Source organism: Rhizophagus irregularis, chromosome 29 (genome assembly GCF_026210795.1).
Source record: "Rhizophagus irregularis chromosome 29, complete sequence".
Classification (NCBI taxonomy): domain Eukaryota; kingdom Fungi; phylum Glomeromycota; class Glomeromycetes; order Glomerales; family Glomeraceae; genus Rhizophagus; species Rhizophagus irregularis.
The window spans coordinates 446,372-464,140 of NC_089457.1; the positions used below are offsets into that span (position 1 = coordinate 446,372).

Consider the following 17,769-nt stretch of genomic DNA (forward strand, 5'->3'; position numbering starts at 1 on the left):
TTGTCTTATAAACATATATAGATCATAAAAATTACGCCAAAGTTTTTGGATATCTTCACCACGTCTTCCTGAGATAAAATTAGTGACTGGAAAATGTTGTAGAACTTTTTTTTTATCAGGTCCCATCAACGAAGTCCAATCCCATTTTTCACCCTGTGACTTAAAAAATTCAAAATGTACTTGAATAGATTTCATAGTTTGTTCGATTTGACTTTTAATTACCCATTCAAATTCCTTTTTTTTAAATAAATCATTAAAAAAACATTCCATCAATACATCTGAGATACATAATAATAAATGTAGTTCGTCAGGAATGTAATTTTTCTGTTTGATAACAGGAAATAATTTGGGTTTTTTCTTAGCTATAATTAAAAAAATTTTAAACTAAATGTTAAAATTAATATAATAAATAAATGCTTTATTTAATAAAAATATTTTAAACTTACATTGCGTATTTTTATTAATTGGCCACTTTAAATTCATGTCCCAGCGAATATTAGATTCACATTCACAATATAAACAAAAATATTTTGAGTTTGGTGCATTTAATCCCATTACGTTATACATAAACTTCCAATCACTAAAAAGAAAAAACTCAATTGACCAGTGTATGCCATTAATATAAATTCCATTTTCTTGAAGGTCCAAAAGCTGAAGCTTGAATAAATGGCCAACTTTGGCCAATATTTTGTATTTTTCTTTTCCCACATAAAGACAAATACTATTTCTTATTTAGTTATTTTAACAAAAAAACATATGCTATAAACTCTATCTTACCAATATTGATGGTCTGGCTTTAACACTTCATCTTTTTCATTTAACAGACAGAAAGTTAGCATCACATGATTCTGTTTACGACTCACATTTCTTCCATCACCACTGAGTTTTAAATTTATTGTATCTCCTAATTGTAGAATTGATGGAACTGATTTATTCCAAATAGGAATAAGTGTTTGAAGAAGGATTCAGACTGATCGATAAACACCATTTTCAACTTCTTGTTCATCAACTATAATTCTATCAGGATTACCTTGAGGTTCATCATCATCATCAAGTATAAATTGCTGATCAAGTCCTTTATCAAGATTAAATATTCCAATGTTTATTTGGTTATTTATTAATTTAGTAATCTCAATTCGCCTATGTGCAACTTGATACTCCCGTATCAATCGTGCTTCTATAGCTGCAAGCCTTCGATACCCATCACGACTTAATAAGGCCTCATTACACACACGTACATATGCATTTAACCTTGTAAGATCTAATAATGAATTATATTTTATATTAATGATATTATTCCCATTTTCTAATTCTATACTACGTATACAAATTGGCTCCTCAGATTCTGAGACCATTCGATGTTTTAAGATAAGGTTTTTAACTTTCTTGTAAGTATCTCTTCCAAATGATGCATATCGTTTGTTTTGCTGTGACAATGATTGTATTTCATTAAGTGGCCTTTTTCTTTTATCAATAGTAATTTTATCAGTTGATAGTTCTTTAAGTTGTTCAATTCGTAATTGATGCAATATTTCAATATCAAATCCAAAGACATGTACTCCAGAAATTTGAGATTTTTTACGATTAGTTTTCTACATTGATATAAAATAATTAATAAAATAGTAAAAATGCATAAAACGTGTTGCACAAAATAATTAAGATACCTTTAGGAACTCATTTACAGCCCCACTAGCAGATCGCTCACTAGATACCATCCATTCTGCTCGTCCTTTTTTCCATATAATAATGTATTATATTATTATCTGATGGAAAAGAGTGAATAACATTATTTTTACTTATGGAGGGTAAATGATTGGCTGAAAATAAGCCACGAAGTGGCTTATTCAGCCAATCATTTTCCTGTAATAAGTAAAAATAATGTAATCATTTTCTATCGGATAAATTTTATATCCAAGAGGCCTCAATGATTATGTATAAATAGTTTAATAATAGTCTAATAAAGTATAATCTTATCACCTATTTTCTTTCTTTCATTAATTAGCTTATAGAATTGATAATATATATAAATATAATTTTATTACGTGTATAAATAATAATAAAATAAATTTCATATTTGATATTGCATATAAAATACTATCGGATAACTATAAAATTTTACTTTATATGATCCTATGGAATATCGGATATAAAACCTTATTTGCCAAAGTATACTTTGTTTCACAACATGGCATTTGATCTGCAATTTCCATTTTCACATTATATCCATCTGGTATCGGATATTGAACAGCATTATGGTTATTTTTTTGTGTATATTTAATATTCTGTGGGTAATGTCCGAGTGTTATTATCTTATATTTTGAACAAAAATTTTTTCCTTCAGAAGTGTATTGAGCATATATATAAGAATCATTAGGATAATTATGGTAAAAAATTCTTGCAATCTACTTGTAAATAATTAATAGTTAAGTTAATAAATACATATATTATTTTACAAAGTAAAATTACTTACCATGACGCGTTATAAAGAGTTGTTTTTATATAAATTTTATTTCTTAATTAAAAAAACTTTTAAAACTTGAATATTAAAAATAAAAATACCTTCTTTTAATATTTTCTTAATTTTGCGATGAACTCTTCCAAACCCATTTACAACTTATTTGAAATAAACGATTTCAATAGTAAAAAAAATTTTTTTCTTGTTAATCAGAACGACAATTAGCTCGAAATTCAAGTTATCACGCATTTTGGTAGTACAGATCAGGATCATGTCACAAAATGTACTTAGTGAAATGAATATGATCAGCCCATATGTGATCCTAAAGAAATGATTTTAGCATCATTCAATAGGTCCTAATGAGATAAATCTAATGAGTTTTTTTTCATTTTTTTATAATCACTACATAACGAGTTATTTTAATTTTCACATTTTTTTTAAATTTTTGAACATCAAAAAATAAAAATTCCAATCTAAGATATATAGGGATGGTTAAGGTTGCTTGCCGAAACTTAGGGGTTTAGGCAAGATGGCGTTTCGCCAAAAAGCGAAATTCTGTCGAAACTATATTAAAGTTATATTAAAAAACTGGCGAAACTTTAGAGAAATGTGAAACTGCCAAAACTTATTATAAATGCCGAAACTGCCAAAACTCTGCCAAAACTATAATAAATCTATAGTAAAATTTTGACAAAACTAATCGTAGAATTTTGAAGAGGTTTAGACAAGCAACCTTAGGGATGGTAAAGTCCAAGGTCCTGGACCTAAAAACCTAGTCTTAGGACCTGATCTGCAGATCTTTAGGTCCAAATTTTGGACCAGAAGCGGACCAGATCCTAAAAAGTTCTAGCTAATAAGGTTATAAGAGATCTATATGTTTAAATTATATATGTATAATTTGCTGTAAATTTGATTTTAAGTAATTATAAATTATAAAAAAGTGCACTGCAATATTGCAATACAATTTTTATATTATTAAAATCATATAAAAAATGAGTTGTGATATTGTGATTCATATTTTTATATTAAAATCAATATAAAAAAGTGAATCGCGATACCGCAACTCACTTTTTTTATATAAAATCAATATAAAAAAGTGAATCCCGATACCGCAACTCACTTTTTTTATATAAAATCAAAATAAAAAAGTGAATCCCAATATCGCAACTCACTTTTTTTATATTTAATTATTACTAAAATTCATAAAATCTATAAATAACTTAGTTAGGACCAGGTCCTGGGACTAGGTCTAGGACTGGTCTTAACAGGACCTGGTCCGCAGGTCCGTTCAATAGGACTTATAGATCCCAGGATCAGGAATAGACCAGGATTGACCTAACCATCCCTAAAGATATAACTCATCTTCTACTGATTGTATTGGAGCAATCTTTAGATCATTAGAACCATCTCAATGAGACGAGTTGAATGACAGTAAGATCTATGCTACAGCATTGATAGATACCTTTCTAATGCTGATTTTCTAAAATTGTTTAGCATGATTTATCTCATAATATACCGATGCTAGAGATATGATCTTACAGTCATTCAACTCATCTCATTGAGACAGTTCTAATAAGCTAAAGATCATTCCAATACAATCAGTAGAAGATGGGTTATATCTTAGATCGGAATTTTTATTTTTTGACATTTAAAAATTTAAAAAATGCGAAAATTAAAATAACTCGTTATGTAGTGATCATAAAAAAATAAAAAAAGGCTCATTAGATTCGTCTCATTAAAACCTATCGAATGATGCCAAGATTATTTCCATAGGATCAATAAATATGATTCTATCGCTAGTTTTATAAAAAATGTTTAGCATTAGTTATCTCGTGATATATTAATGCTAGAGAGATGATTTTACCACCATTCGACGCGTCTCGATAAGACGATTCTAATGAGCTATTGCTCATCTTTATACGATTACTGGTTGCCGAGTTATGTCTATGTCGATTTTCGCATTTTTTCTTAAAATCTGATAGAACTAAACTGAACTGAATGGTTCTAGTTCCAAAACCAAACCGAAAACCAAACCGAATTTTTGGTCAGTTTTGGATCAGTTCCCAGTTCAAACCAGAACCATTCAGAGTTCTAAACCTCATTTAAATACATTTTTAAACATTTATGTACAGCAGAATTATTTGATGGTGGATCTTTTGCATCAAGAATAATTACATTGGAAGGTGGAAAATTACAATCAACTTTAAAATGTAGCATAATTTGATTTTGTATATCATTTCATTAAAATCTGAACAATGAATTAAGGTATTTTTATTATATTTAAGTAATTTTTTAAAAACTGAATTAAAAATATTTAATATTTGTGATGAAAAAGAATTTGATCCAAAAATTTATTGATTTTGTATTATTTTTCTTGTTTCATTAATAATATTAGGCAATTCAAACAACTGAAATTGAAATAACATACATAAAGTTGCATGTGAATTTCCTCTAGTTATGTCAAAAATATCCCCATAGCCAAAGGTAAATTCCTTAAAATCAATGTTATCAATTACTCTAAGATTCCAAATATTTTTATCATAACAAATTCTATTGGCTGGATTTACTAAAAGTGCACAAATTTTTCCAAATTACATTCATATCTCTGAGTATGACTAGTAATATTAACTACTTCTAAAATTCTTTATAGATATGATAAGAGTTTTGGTTTGTGACAAGACTTGCCATTGTTTGAGGTAACCAAATTTTCCATCCTTTAAATGCAATATTTAAAATTATTAATACAAAAAATGTTATTTGTTTAGTAATTTTTTTGTAGTTTAAAGGTTTAGGTTGCTGTTTACGATATTTTTTTTGTCTATCTATAATTTTTTTTTTGTTTTATGTAAAGTTTTACTAAACACGAGGGAAATACGGTACGATACTCTTCAATTGAGGTAGGTGATTTAAGGGTTTTTTTATGAATTTTTAATTTAGTTTTTTCTAATATTATTGAATTTGCTAATGCCTTTCCAAACTCAAAAAAATGTTTTGGTATAAGATTTTTGAATTTAATTTATTAGATGAATTGTAATTAAACTTTACTAAAGCAAGAATAATAAGAATTATAAATAAAGAAGGTATTTTCATTTTATTATTTTATACTATTGTTTTTTCTTGATTAACAATACTTTAAAACAGGAACTAAGGATACCAAAATCTTCTCTTGCCATACTAAAGCAACGTTAAGAATCCAATGTCCAATTGCCTCCAACGCTTCTTTAGTGTCATTTTAGTGATGTGATTTATTATTACAATTTGGGTTATTTTGTATACCTTTTCCAACACGTTGGTAAATATGGCCACCCTTTTTTTCATAGCAATCTATATATACATATCATGCATATTTGCTTTTTTGTGTTAAAATAGGACCCCAGATATCTAATATAAAGGTTATAATGGACTTTTGGCCAAAAACATCTCAAACTCAAAAAATCGTTTTTTGTAAATATCTCAGCATCCAGTGATTCAATTTTAATGAATGTTTTTTTATTTTGTAGCCCTCATTTAGCTCTACAATTTAAAAAATATTTCATCAAAATTGGACCACTAGATGCCGAGATATTTACAAAAAACGATTTTTTGAGTTCCTAAAAAATGTGCCAATCTGCCAAAAGTGTGACTTATAACCTATTTTAGAGATATCTGGGGTCCTGTTAAAATTACAAAAGAATGACATTCCTGTAAAGCATCACATTTCTTTTGTCCTATACAAGGAACTTGAATATTTTTACCTATAACTATATATAAATGTTCCTCACAATTAGCCTTATGACTAAAAAAAAATTTATTTTTATTACAAAATAGACAACAACAACAATTAATAACACTTTCAGTATATGTTTTAGTTTGTTTTAAATTTGATGTATACAATTGGTTTTGATCATATATAAAATATGAGGAGTAACAAAACTTCCAAATGTTTAATTGCAAAATTTTTCACTTCAACTTCTTTTTCATCAATTTGTTATATATTAATCATTTGCCAAAGTCATCTCAATTTTGTTACAGAATTACATTGCTGAATTTAACCCTCATACATACCAATTAATAACACATGGACTTAAATTTTCCTTATTTTGTATCTTATTAATAATATCATTACATTCTTCATTAGACTCTGTTTCAGAATTTTCTATATCATCAAAATTAACTTCTTCATCTGAAATATCTTATTGAGTAAATTTTTTTGCATTTGCAAATGTGTTAAAATCTAATTCAAATAAAGGTTTATTATATATCAGTCAGTGTGCATGTTTCCTGATCGGGTTGTGTAACATTTTTAATTAAGAAATCTGCATGTTGCATATCATAGTAAAAAATCCAAAAACATATAGAAAACTGCAAAATTCAACAACTTTCCACTTGTTTGTAACAAAATATTACATTATATCATGTGATAAAAAGTGGTTAGGTTTATTGTTCGAGGTATATTAATATTATTATTGTTCGTTTTAATATAATATTGTTCCTCGTTTAAAAGAATCTTAACGTCAAAGTTTGCATAAATTTTAATTTATTGATATGGAGACTTATGAAATTACTTTTGAAGAAAAAACCTCTTTATATTATAGTAGTCAAGAAATATTTTCAGAAGAAACTGAAGAAGATCTTGACACTTCTTTTGACGAATTTTCTGAGTTAGAAATATTTGAATTTAATGAAAAAAATTATATTAATGCGCAAAATGCATTAGAACAAAAAGTTGTGGAATATTCAAGTGATGAAAATGAAGAAGAATTTGGTACATATGAAGTCCAAGAAGTTCCTCCACCTCCTGTTAAAGATGCAAATGAACCTGTATATGAACTTAATCCAGCCATGTATACAAATTTTTCACCATATATTCTAGTTGATTATTTAGATAATAAATTGCAAACTTGTGGTCAAACTAAAAATGTTAGGAATTTATGCCAATTAGTTGGAGTTTGGCAAATAGATGAAAATGCAGTATCAGAATACCAGTCAAAAGGAATACCGTTGGGGTATGTATGAATCATTTTAATTATGATCAAAAAAATTATAATGCATTTATAAAACAATTGCGGAATCCTGAACAAAGTGAAATTAGTCATCGACGTTGCTTATTGTGTTCTAAAAATTTTTATTTCTTTAGCCGTAGAATTGGATGTAAAGATTATTTATGGAAAATGTGGGGAAAATATATCCAAATTCCATGTATTAGTCTCTATACATGTAATGCAGTACACGAATGCCAAGGTATCTTCCAGCGAATTTTTGATGATATTTCAACAATTCGATATATTTGTTATAATTGTTATGAATTTTATGGTGGGCATTTAAACCGTTGACTTAGTTCTGGCAAACGAAAAACAACTTGTGAACAACATAAATTGCATAAAGAAGATACATCCAAAAGTTTAAAATTATTGGCTCAGTGGTTTACGTATATAGCAGATACTGAAACAGAAGAAAAAAAAAAAATAATTCTCGCTTCTATATTAGTTCCAGCTTTAAAATTTTTATATACTCCATCTGAAACACCCTTAAAGTATAAATATTATAATCCTTATATCATTGTAAATCACTGATATTAAAGATTAAGAAAGCCTTCTGATATTTCATAAGTAAGTTGGTAAATTGTTCACTATCACCTTCACTTTTTTCAATGATTTGAGTGATATCTTCTTCAGTTAAACTAAAGGAGCTATATTTTTTCAAAGTGTAGCTAACTGATTCAAAATAGAAAGCTTTATCTATAGCTATTTTAAGGTCATCATCCTCAAAAAGGACTTTAAAAATGTTTTCTTCAAAATTCCTATGGAAAAAAATAGTCCATATGATTAGCAGAAAGAGTTTTTTCTCAATAGTAAGAATAATAAATTAATTTTATTATAGCTGATTGCAAAATTGATATTTTGAACTTTTCAAAAACTAGTAAAAAATCAAATTAAAATTACTAAAATAGGTATTTAAACTTGCTTTTTTACTAATTCTTAAAAATTTCAAAAATCAAATTTTCAAATTGAAAATCCTAGAATGCTCATACAATTTTGCAATCAGCTGTAATGTATTAAGGATATATATACACAACAAAGAATTTTTATATCATAAAATATGATTACTTTATTTTTTATATCTGCCCAACTTTTATCTTTTTTAGTGATTGTAGAATCTAATGAGCAAATTGTATTTCATAATATGGGCACTTTGCAGTAGAAAGGGATGAAACTACTAAAAAAATAAAAAATAAGTTAATATAAAATCTCGACAAATTATAGCATTTGGAATATTTTTGGCATATAAAAGAAAATTTGAATTTTTTTAGTAGTTTCGTCTCTTTCTACTGCAAAACGCCTATATATCCATCTCTAAATTTGACTCAGATTCAAACAATTGTGATTGTCATTTAATAAAGTAAGTATAGGATTTAGACTTTGCTTAAGATTTTCTTTTAAATTACGATTCTTTTCTGCTACTTTTATAATATCATTCATACTATTATAACGCGACATAATTTCTTCTGATTCTGTATCCATTTCTTGACGCATAAGATCAATACACTGCAATCTCAAATTTAAAATAGACATAACTCTTTCCACTAGATTCTTCCAGAAATGATCAGGTGGTGTATGTACTGTTAGAACCCTGAATATTACTAAAACAACTCAGATTTTGTGTAGCTAAAATTTTAAAATGCGATATTTCAGTTAATATTACACCTAAAATGATAAATTATATATCAAAATGTTTATCTTGTTAAGATGAATCTAACAAGCCAAAGATCATTAAAATCCAATCACTGGATCTCAAGATAGCAAAATTTGAATTTAAAATTTACATATAACTTTATATATTTGAAACAGAAATTAATTATAAAGTTTATACAAATTCAGATCTGAGTTTTTTTAGTAATGTTCAGGGGTTCTGTACTACTACTAGAATAGTTTAAATCTAATGATAAAAATAATCTAATAAGTGAAAGTTGTATTTTAATATATTTTACTTGATGGAATAGACCACCATCTGTATATAGGAAATTGGCCTATATTTGATAGTTTATGATTGAATTATATTAATTAAATGTTATATATTATGTAATATGCATATTAAAAGTTTAAAAAGAATCATCTAATCCTTTTTTAAACTTTTTTAATTTCTTTCTTTCTCTTCCTTTATTCTTCTTTTTCTTTATTCCTATTTTTCTTTTTCTCTTTTCCTCTCCTTTATTTTCCTTTCTAAAGCTCTGCATAAGCATGTAGCTACCACGTCTGGCTCACTTCAGTTCAAAAAAAAAAATTCTGGCCTGAGTCAGAATAAACTGAGCCATAAAAATTTTGGCTCAAGTAAAGTAAGCTGAGCTGAGCTATAAAAATTATAGCTTAAGCTAAGCCAGACTCAAGCTTTATTTTCAGAAAAAAGTTTTGCAACATTTTTTATTGAAGTATTGAAATAAACATTGCAAAATGTTTTTTCTAATATAATATAATGAAAAAAATATTTTTACAATATTTCTTTACCAAAAATGTCACAAAACGTTTTTTTCTAATATAATATTGTGAGAAAAATATTTTCACATTTTTTATTAAAGAATTTAAAAAAATGTTATAAACCATTTTTTCTAATATAACATAGTGAAAAAAACATTTTTGCAACATTTTTTATTAAAGAATTAAAAAATGATGTGAAACATTTTTTTAATATAATATAGTGAAAAAATGTTTTCGCAATATTTTTTATTAAAGAATTAAAAAAAGTTGCAAACATTTTTTTTAATATAATATAGTGAAAAAAATGTTTTCGCAATATTTTTTATTAAAGAATTAAAATATTGCAAAACATTTTTTTCTAATATAATATAGTAAAAAAACATTTTCGCAACATTTTTTACTAAAGAATGAAAAAACATTGCAAACCATTTTTTTCTAATATAATATTGTGAAAAAACCGTTTTCACAACGTTTTTTATTAAAGAATTAAAAAAATATGTTATGAAACATTTTTTAATATAATATTATACAAAAAACATTTTTGCACCATTTTTTTTAATATAATGTTATACAAAAAATGTTTTTGCACTATTTTTTTAATATAATATTATACAAAAAATGTATTCGCAATATTTTTTGTATGATAATTCAAGCCAGCTTAAGCTTTTAAGCTGAGCCTATTACTGGCTTCGAGCTGAATTGATTGAATTTTATTACTGGCTTAAACTTTTTTTCAAGCCTGACTTTACGAGCCCACTCAGGCCGAATTTAATTGCGGAACCGTCAGTTTGGCCTCTTAAATTAAACTGTTAATGTATTCGCAATCGAGCTTGCTCAGCTAAAACCCATAATAAGCCAGCTTGGCTCATGTAAAGCTTTACTTCTTTCCCTTTCTTCCCTTTTTTCTTCCTTTCCATTTTTCCTTTCACTTCCTTTTGTCCCTTTTTTTTTAATATAAATGGTTACTAACTGTTCTTTTTTTACTTTTTTTTTAGTTTTAGCTCTCAAGTGGACTTCTGAAGTACAGAAATCCTAAAGATTCATAAGTATAAATTCTTTGGATTTTTTTTTATTTTTTTTTAATATTATGAATGGTTATTAACTGTTCTTTTTACTTTTTTTTAATTTTAACTCTTAGGTAGGCTTCTGAAGTACAGAAAATCCAAAGATTTGTAAATACAAATTCTTTTAGAGTTTTTTTTATTTTTTTTTAATAAAATATAAACGGTTAATACTAATTGTTCTTTTTTATTTTTTTTAGTTTCAGCTCTCAGGTGGACTTTAAAATACAGAAACCCAAAGATTTATAAGTACAAATTCTTTAGATTTTTTTTATTTTTTTTTAATAAAATATTAATAGTATACTAACCGTTCTTTTTTACTTTTTTTTAGATTCAGCTCTTGGGTGGCTTTTAAAAATGGAAAAAACTAAATTTCATAAGTTCAAAATTTAGTTATTTTTTTAGTTATTTTTTAATATTATAAACGGTTATTAACCATTTTTTTCTTTTATTTTTTATAGGTTCAGTGTCTCAAAACTCAAAAGAGGCTTTTAAGTTCTGAAAAATAAAAAAAACTAAGATTCATAAGTATATATACATTTTTATTTTATTTTTTTTTAATTTTATTAATGAATGGTTACTAATAACCATTCTTTCTTTTTTTTAGATTCAGTGGACTTTCAAATTCTGAAGATTAAAAAAGAACTAAGATTTATAAATATATATGAATCTTAGTTTATTTTTTTATTTTTTTTTTAATTTTATTAATGAACAGTTACTAATAACTATTCTTTATTTTTTTTAGGTTCAGTAGGCTTCTGAGTTTTGAAGAATAATAAAAAATCAAGATTTGTAAGTAACTATAAATCTTGATTTTAATATTATAAACAGTTTCTAACCATTCTTTTTCTATTTTTTTTTTTTAGGTCTTGAATGTCTCAGATGGGCTTTTGGAAATAAAATACCCAAAGATTCATAAGTATAAATCTTTATACTTTTTTTAAACAAAATTATTTTTTTTAATTGTATTTTTCTTCTATTTTGTAAGTTTCTTTCAGTTTTTGGATGTTGAACATATAGGTGAGTTTTGGAGTAAAAACTTTGATTTTTTTTTGATTTTTTTTTCTTCTATTTTGTATGTTTCAACTTTTGATTATTAGGCATTGAATATATTATATGTAAGTTTTAATCAAAATAAAAAAATTAAAATTTTTAAAAAAAATATTTTTTAATTGTTTCTTTATTCTATTTTGTAAATTTCAACTTTCAGTTCTTGGGCATTGGATATATAAGATAGGTAAGTTTTGAAGTGAAAACTTCAAAATTTTTTTTAAATATTTTACTTATATATTAAAGTATTATATATTATGGATCATAAAATAAAATTTAAAAATTCCATTTTTTGCAAATATCTTATGATTTACTACCAATCCAATTTAAGCGATCTTTTTTAAAAAGATAGCTCAAATCTGATTACTGAATCACAAGATAAATGTAAAATACCATTTCTTTTCCATTTAGATACTATATAATTTATAAGAAGGGTACTATACATAGGGAGGTACTATGGCCTACAATATACAGTAATTTCATTTTTATTTGTTTACTATTTAAATTTTAAACTATATAATAGTTTTAATAATTAATAATATAATAATTAACAGTTTCAAAAATAAATAAATTCTATATATAATTATAAATTTATAATTTTTTTTGTGATTTGTATGGTGGCTGTCACCTATAAACAAGTCCAAAATTTTATATTTTTATTATTGCTACTTATTAAAATTATTCAACTTTAACCCATAATATTAATTAAAATTCTTATTAAATTCTATAAAATAATCTGATAGAAATGTTCAGTATATGTTGTTCTATCATTTTATCAGTTTAGTTTTTTCTTTTTACTATTCAATTTATAATTTATAAAAATTTGAAGTCACTTAATATTAGTGTGATTTATAGGTGACAGCTACCATATATAATTTGGTGATTTTATATAAAAAAAATCAAGAAAATAAACAAAAATAATGTATTTTATTTGTAATAAATAAAATTTTATAAAAACTAATTATATTATCAAAAATAAACTATCAAAAATAAATTATTACTATAAATTATATTATTTAAATTTTGATTCAAATAACTCTCTTTATTGAAAACAATTTTATTCAATTAAATTCATCATGTAAAAAACTTTTCTTTTTATTCTTCTTTCCAGAAATATTTTGTTTTAAGATTTTTTTTATTTAAAAGAATTACTTTTGTATTTAAAAAAGAAATTGCTAAATTTCCATATCATGCAGAATTAAAATCTAATAAAATACTGGCCGGCATTACATCATAATTTCACCACCAGTGACTATAATATTTTTAATTATTTTTTGTAGCAGTAGAGGTTTTCTTATAAAAGTACGTATGTAGTACGTATACCCTACCAGAGTTTAGAAGTTATGCACTTGCACGTGATAGCGTCCGTTACGTTAATATCGTAACGACACATGATGCGTTAGTGAAAAAAGAATAATCCAATTTTAACACCGTAATGCCGGCCAAATAATCACGTGGATGTGAATCTATTACTGGCTACTTCATCACGAATATTGAATACGCGTAAATTTTTACCTTATCTTAAACAATAATGTTAAATTTTATATGCTCTGCGAAGAATGGTGCAAGAGTTTTATCAACAACTTGTAATTTAATTTATGGCTGTTCTGTTAAAAATATTGGTTTAAAAAAAGAGGTTATTACAAGAGTCGCATTTTATAGAAGTATATCTTCAAGCCTTGATCCGTTTGGTTCTCAAAGTTTTTCTCCGAAGACAGAAGAAAACCAACTAAGTACAACAAGAACTCACGTAAATGGTGTAGATCCTTCAAAAACCGATCCTTTTAGCGTTATTCAAGACGCTTTTTCTAGTGATACTCAGTATGTAACTTACTTATCACGTGTGAAATACTGTTAAAATTTTAACAAGTTTATTTTTTTTTTAAGTGAATCGTCTAAACATTTAAAATTATATGATAACGGTTGGGAAAATAATAATAAAGGTGTTGTAAAACAATCATCTTTCCAAAGGTCTAAAAATATGGAAACAGATTACATTGATTTAACGCAAGGATCTTCTACGACACGACCATCATACGAAACTAATCGTCATTCAGAATCATTTCAAAATTCTTATCCTAATGAGTCAAAATTACAAAATAATTTTGAGCAACAAAATTTACAATTACAGCCATCAGCAGGTGCTCAGAAATTTAAAATGTCAAAAAATCAGAAACTTGTTGATGCAATTGATGAACATGGTGAAAACTGGGAATACATTTCGAAAGAAATTTACAAAGGCGAAGTTGGTCCTGAAAAATTGGAACATGACTGGGATAAACTTAAATCATTTGGTAACTTTACAATGCAACAAAATAAAGTATATCCTTTTTGGACAACAAAAGAAATGTTAAAACTTATTGATGCTGTGAAAGCTTGTGGCGAAGATTGGCAAAAAATTTCAATTGAATGGTTTGATAGCAAACGATCTCAAGTATCATTGGAAAAGAAATGGGAAAAAATAGTTGAAACAAAAAATAACCCACATGTAAACTTCAATCGATTAAAACAGGCAGATAATCAATTTAGAATAAATCGGGAAACAGTATCTCGAAATAACATAAGCCCAAATCCTGAGCGGACAAAATTAAATAATAGTGATCAAGGTGTAAGACAAAGTCAATTAGCTCATGAGCTTGGTAGAGAACTCAATTTACAATGGTCAAATATTGTAAATTTATTTGGGCAACAAGCTATTTCACTTGAAATATACTTTAATAGCCTTTTAGATTGTTCTTGGACTAAAGAAGAAAATTCTACGTTATTTGCCGCTATAAAGAAATATGGTACTGATGATTGGGAAAAAATCTTGAAACTTTTGCCAGGAAAGTCATTGAAAAATATTAAAGAACGATGTTCTTATATTTTATGGGAACAGCAGGAGGTAGAAACTTTTGATAAAGCTCTTGAGCAATATGGTACTAATTGGAGTAAAATTAGTGAAGTTGTTGGTTCCAGATCTCCTGGTCAATGTTGGTCATATTGGAAGATTACTACTGGTTATGATTTATCGAAACCTAATTCAGAAAATGGGGTTAAACCTGGTATGTTATCATCAAATTTATCTGATATTTGCTTGATTATATGAAAAATAAGATATGGGTTCAATCGATTTTCTTTTTAGAAACTGGAGGAATTCAACATGCAAATGTTTTTATTCAGTTCCCTAACAAAGAACTTTTGCAAATGTCTTTTGAACGTCGTAATACTGAAGAAGATTTTATTCCTGAAAAAACGGTTGATTGATTTTAGTAGTTTTGTAATTCTTATTTTGATGATTACGAGAAATATGTACAATAATGCGTCAGATCTGAAATTAGCCAATAACAACATATAATAAACTTTATTTGAGCGATTGAACTTAATAAGGTGGAAGATATTATGACTTTGGATTAAACCGTCAAAAAATTAATAACTTGCGAATAAACAAAATTTTTGCGTTATGGCATACCATATGTACAATATTACTAAAATCTTGAAGTAACCGTACAGTGATGATAACTATTTTTTTTTTCTGAGATAATATTATACATGAATCCAACTTAAAAGAAATTTGTGTATGCATGAACCTTTTTTACGTTTTTTATTAATTATTTTATTTTACATTGAACAATAATGCGTTAATTATCAAGGGTATTTTTACGTGTAAATGTAGATAAAAAAAATGCAATAATAATATTGTTTCGAATTGCCATATAATGAAAAAGGATGATGGATATAAATTATGTATAAACATATAATAATACAATCACAAAAGCTGTATATTACATAAAACTCCTAAATTAGAGAAAGAAAAAAAGGGAATTATATTTAACCAAGAGAAGATTCAACGATGATCTCGGTGACACGATAAGGATCAATGTTGGAAGCTGGTCTACGGTCTTCAAAGTAACCACGACCTTCAGCAGCAACGTGTCTAGGAATTCTAATTGAAGCACCACGATTAGCAACACCAGATGAGAATGTCGAGATGTGACCAGTTTCATGACGTCCTGTAAGACGTTGATCATTATCTTCACCATATACAGCAATGTGTTCTGCATGGCGTTTACCAATTCTTTCAATTGCTTCATTAATAGCTTTTATTCCACCTTCTTCTCTCATTGCTTTTGTTGAATAATTGGTGTGGCATCCTGCACCATTCCAATCTCCTTTGATTGGTTTGGGATGGAAGGTGACTACTACACCGAAATCTTCTGCTACACGTTGAAGAAGGTATCGAGCTACCCAAAGATGATCCCCCATATCAATACCCGTACAAGGACCAACTTGAAATTCCCATTGACCTAATTAATTATAATTAATTAAAAATTTATTAGTCATTGTCATTATAGTATCTCTATCATTATATCATTATACATACCAGGCATGACTTCAGCATTGACACCGGAAATATTTACACCGGCATAAAGACAAGCACGATAATGAGCTTCAACGATATCACGTCCAAAAGCTACATTGGCTCCAACAGAACAATAATAAGGACCTTGAGGACCTGGAAAACCACCTTTTGGCCATCCAAGTACTTGACCATCCGCATCTAATAAAGTATATTCTTGTTCAATACCAAACCAAGGTACGGCATCGGCGTGAGTTTCCATAATTTTAGCACAAGAATGGCGATAATTTGTTCGGTTTGGAGTGCCATCATTGTTATAACATTCAGCGAGAACTATGATATTATCACCCCCACGAAAAGGATCTTTAAATATCGAAGCAGGACGAAGTAAAATATCAGAGTCATGGCCCGGAGCTTGATTGGTTGAAGAACCATCAAAATTCCATTCTTTTAATTCAGATACATCGGTTGGTTTGAAATCGAGAGTGGTTGTTTTTCCACGTAATCCGCCATCTCCATCAATCCAAATGTATTCAGCTTGAATTTTACCACATTGATCAAGAGAAAGGTATTTGGCAAGAGTTTCAGTGTTGGATTTGTTAATAAAAGCCATTTTCGTTATTAATGTTTTTAATAGATTTATACACTTTTAAGAATGAAAATTTTATGTTAAGAAAAATTGGTGTGTTTATATAATAAATTCGTTTCAATATTTAATATAAAGTTCTTTGTTTGAGTAATACGCAGATTATTTAATATACAGATAATTACAATAGATAATCAAAAAAAGTAAATCAATCAGGAAATTCTCCTAAAAGGTATACATGACGCAACAAATAACAAACCTCGTGATGTCTAATCTATGATTAAGAAATTTAGCAATAATTCCGACCAAAACTCGGGTTACATTTTAATTCATCACGCAGATGCCAATATATGGTGCATTACTTTTAACATTTAAGGTAATTTCAGGCCTTATCTCGAGTTTTACAAACCGGAAACTACTTGTCGAAATGCGGTGAGACGCCTTTATTGGAACTAAATATTCTTACCAAAAATTTGCTCATTATACACTAATCTTATTTAAAGTGGGTTCATCGCTAATGCCCGGACTCGGCAATAATCCTTTGATTATGATTTGAAAAATAATTGGTTACAGATTCTAGTCGTTATGTCGGAATTACCGAGGAATGATACGATTATCACAATTTCTTATCAAGAAAAAAAAAATAGAACGATATCATAAGTTTTTATCTCTCCTATCATTCTATTCTTTCATTTATGAAGAATTTGTCAATTATCCATCAATCAAGTTATTTGTTGTGTTACTAACTATATCTTTAATAAACAAAGCAAAAGAAAAAGGCATTCCAATATGATATGTATGTAATACTAATATCTAAATATGAATAA

The 17,769-nt window shown here is 26.9% G+C and overlaps 3 protein-coding genes across 3 annotated transcripts; 2 read left to right on the forward strand and 1 right to left on the reverse strand.

The window, feature by feature from the left end:
- Positions 1 to 6,979: 6,979 nt before the first annotated feature.
- OCT59_019440 (uncharacterized protein) lies at positions 6,980 to 7,767 on the forward strand (the record flags this gene model as incomplete). The annotated part of the gene is made up of 2 exons (XM_066143539.1): positions 6,980 to 7,440; positions 7,572 to 7,767. The coding sequence occupies 2 exons, from the start codon at positions 6,980 to 6,982 to the stop codon at positions 7,765 to 7,767; spliced, it is 657 nt and encodes a 218-aa protein (XP_066005277.1).
- A 5,749-nt stretch (positions 7,768 to 13,516) lies between these two features.
- OCT59_019441 (uncharacterized protein) lies at positions 13,517 to 15,485 on the forward strand. Its single transcript, XM_025326955.2, has 3 exons — positions 13,517 to 13,838; positions 13,905 to 15,061; positions 15,142 to 15,485. The coding sequence occupies exons 1-3, from the start codon at positions 13,549 to 13,551 to the stop codon at positions 15,261 to 15,263; spliced, it is 1,569 nt and encodes a 522-aa protein (XP_025173658.1). The 5' UTR covers positions 13,517 to 13,548; the 3' UTR covers positions 15,264 to 15,485.
- On the reverse strand, positions 15,323 to 17,013 carry OCT59_019442 (glutamate--ammonia ligase). Its single transcript, XM_025319535.2, has 2 exons — positions 16,381 to 17,013; positions 15,323 to 16,303 (listed from the first exon to the last, which is right to left on the reverse strand). Exons 1-2 carry the CDS (start codon positions 16,967 to 16,969, stop codon positions 15,828 to 15,830), a joined length of 1,065 nt encoding a protein of 354 aa, XP_025173657.1. The 5' UTR covers positions 16,970 to 17,013; the 3' UTR covers positions 15,323 to 15,827.
- Positions 17,014 to 17,769: the final 756 nt, after the last annotated feature.